This window comes from the organism of the source record quoted next (genome assembly GCF_019968955.1).
Source record: "MAG: Porospora cf. gigantea A chromosome Unknown PgA_NODE_5446_length_1876_cov_962.165, whole genome shotgun sequence".
NCBI classification, from domain to species: Eukaryota; Apicomplexa; class Conoidasida; order Eugregarinorida; family Porosporidae; genus Porospora; species Porospora cf. gigantea A.
The window spans coordinates 1-1,876 of record NW_027151757.1 but is presented as its reverse complement, the minus strand read 5'-3'; the positions used below and the strand labels follow the sequence as shown (position 1 = coordinate 1,876).

The following is a 1,876-nucleotide window of genomic DNA, read 5'->3' as shown; positions in this document are numbered from 1 at the left end:
TTAACTGTACCTATATACCATAAGATGAAGACTGTGTCTGGGTGCTTAATTGGAGCTGCGGCGGCCTCCGTCAGTGAGGATTGCAAACTCGTTATCGTCTCTCCCGATGCTCCTTGGAACCTGAGTGCATGTCATGGGTACTGCGACCTGTACGCTGATCCCGCTCAGAAGCCATGGTGTGCTGATCAGAGCTCTGGTGACGCCGTGGCTAACTGCGTTGTCAAAAACTTTCCTTTCTGCTCCAAACTCGCAGACGGTCCCACAGCTGTACCAACAGCCCCAGTCCCCCCAACCATACCAACAGCCCCAGTCCCCCCAACTCCCCCAACAGTTCCGGTTCCAGTTCCTCCGACTGTACCAACAGCCCCAGTCCCCCCAACCGTGCCAACAATCCCGGTTCCCCCAACCGTGCCAACAATCCCGGTCCCCCCAACAGTTTCCGTTCCGACTGTACCAACTGCTCCGGTCCCAACCACTAGTGCTGGTACTTGTAAGCCACTCGTTGATTACATCTCGCAAGCAGACTGCGAAAAGTGCCTAGATGGCTACAAATACTGGCCCTGCGCTGACGACACCAGCTGTGACGCCAGTTGTAAACCAAGCAACGAGACCACCACCACCACTACGACCACCACAACGACTACGCCACTCCCGGACATTCCAGATAGCGAGCCTGCACTCAAGAAGATAGTGGCGGAGCTAAAGAGGGCTGACTACAGCTTCTTGAAGGCGCAGACTCCTACCGGTTCCTGGGTTCAATCAACTCTGTACAAACCTGACGACATGATATCTGCGGTGATCAAGGCCATTGAGACCGGCGTTGGACCTCTTAAGCTGTATGACGGAACGGACATGGGTGAACCGGGTTACAAGTACGCTCTCACCAGCATAGCGGCCTTCCTGGCGCAGTCTATGCAAGAAACCATCCAGTACGATGCCTGCGATGAGAACAACTGGGACTTCGAGAGTTACCCTGACAGCGCCTACCGTGCCGCGTCTGCTTGTGGTCAGCTCGGCCAGTCCTACGGTGACTACAAGTGCCCTGCAGGTGATGAGCATATGGCCTGTGAGGTGGATTCCAATATGGAGCTGGTCGCCACCACTCATGCCAAGTGGTACGGCGCGCCTCCACCTTTGTTTTGCGGACCCAAATCCAAGATGCCTGTGGCACCAAAGTGGTCTTCCGGTGGCTGGTGCAACCCCAATGAGCCCAAGCCTCGCTCCACTACTTTCGACGAGGTCGTCAGCAACATTGAGAAGGGTGTCACCTGCGCCGATTACGATGGACAGAAGGCTGGCGAGTGGAAGCCCTGTAGCGACGCCAGCGACTGCGCTGTACACGCTGCCCCCAACTTTGGGATTACTGAGCAGAGGACAGATGTCGAAGGGTGCTGCTGGTGGGGACGCGGCGTTATCCAAACCACTGGTGTTTGCAACTTCGGAAAGCTCAACTACTATCTGGGCAAGCGGGCGAAGGATGAGGGTCGTCCTGCGCTCTTCGGCGAGGTCGACTTCTGCAAACGTCCGGATAAGATCTGCTCTGACCCTCGCTACACTGACCTGAAGTGGTTTGCTGGGCTCTTTTACTACATGTCCGACGTTCAGAGCTACGAGAATCCTGCTTGGACATACATCGATGAGCTGAAGAAGTTTGTCGATTCGAACTTTAACGGCGGCGACATTCAAGACGAAGGCTTCATTCACAGCGTCTCAGGAATCGTGAACCGCGGGTGCCACAACCCACCCGCTTGCGGAACTGGTGAGCTCCACGGAGGAGCCAGCCGAGCCAAGAACTTCAAGACCGTGCTGCAGGCCTTCGGCTTGATGTAGTTTACTTGGTTGGTATTTATGATGTAAACTGCGTTTTATAATCTTG

General features: G+C 55.2%; 1 protein-coding gene across 1 annotated transcript; it reads left to right on the top strand.

Moving 5' to 3' along the window:
• Nucleotides 1-24: 24 nt before the first annotated feature.
• KVP18_001775 (uncharacterized protein) lies at nt 25-1,830 on the top strand (the record flags this gene model as incomplete). The annotated part of the gene is made up of 1 exon (XM_067952101.1): nt 25-1,830. One exon carries the CDS (start codon nt 25-27, stop codon nt 1,828-1,830), a length of 1,806 nt encoding a protein of 601 aa, XP_067807830.1.
• Nucleotides 1,831-1,876: the final 46 nt, after the last annotated feature.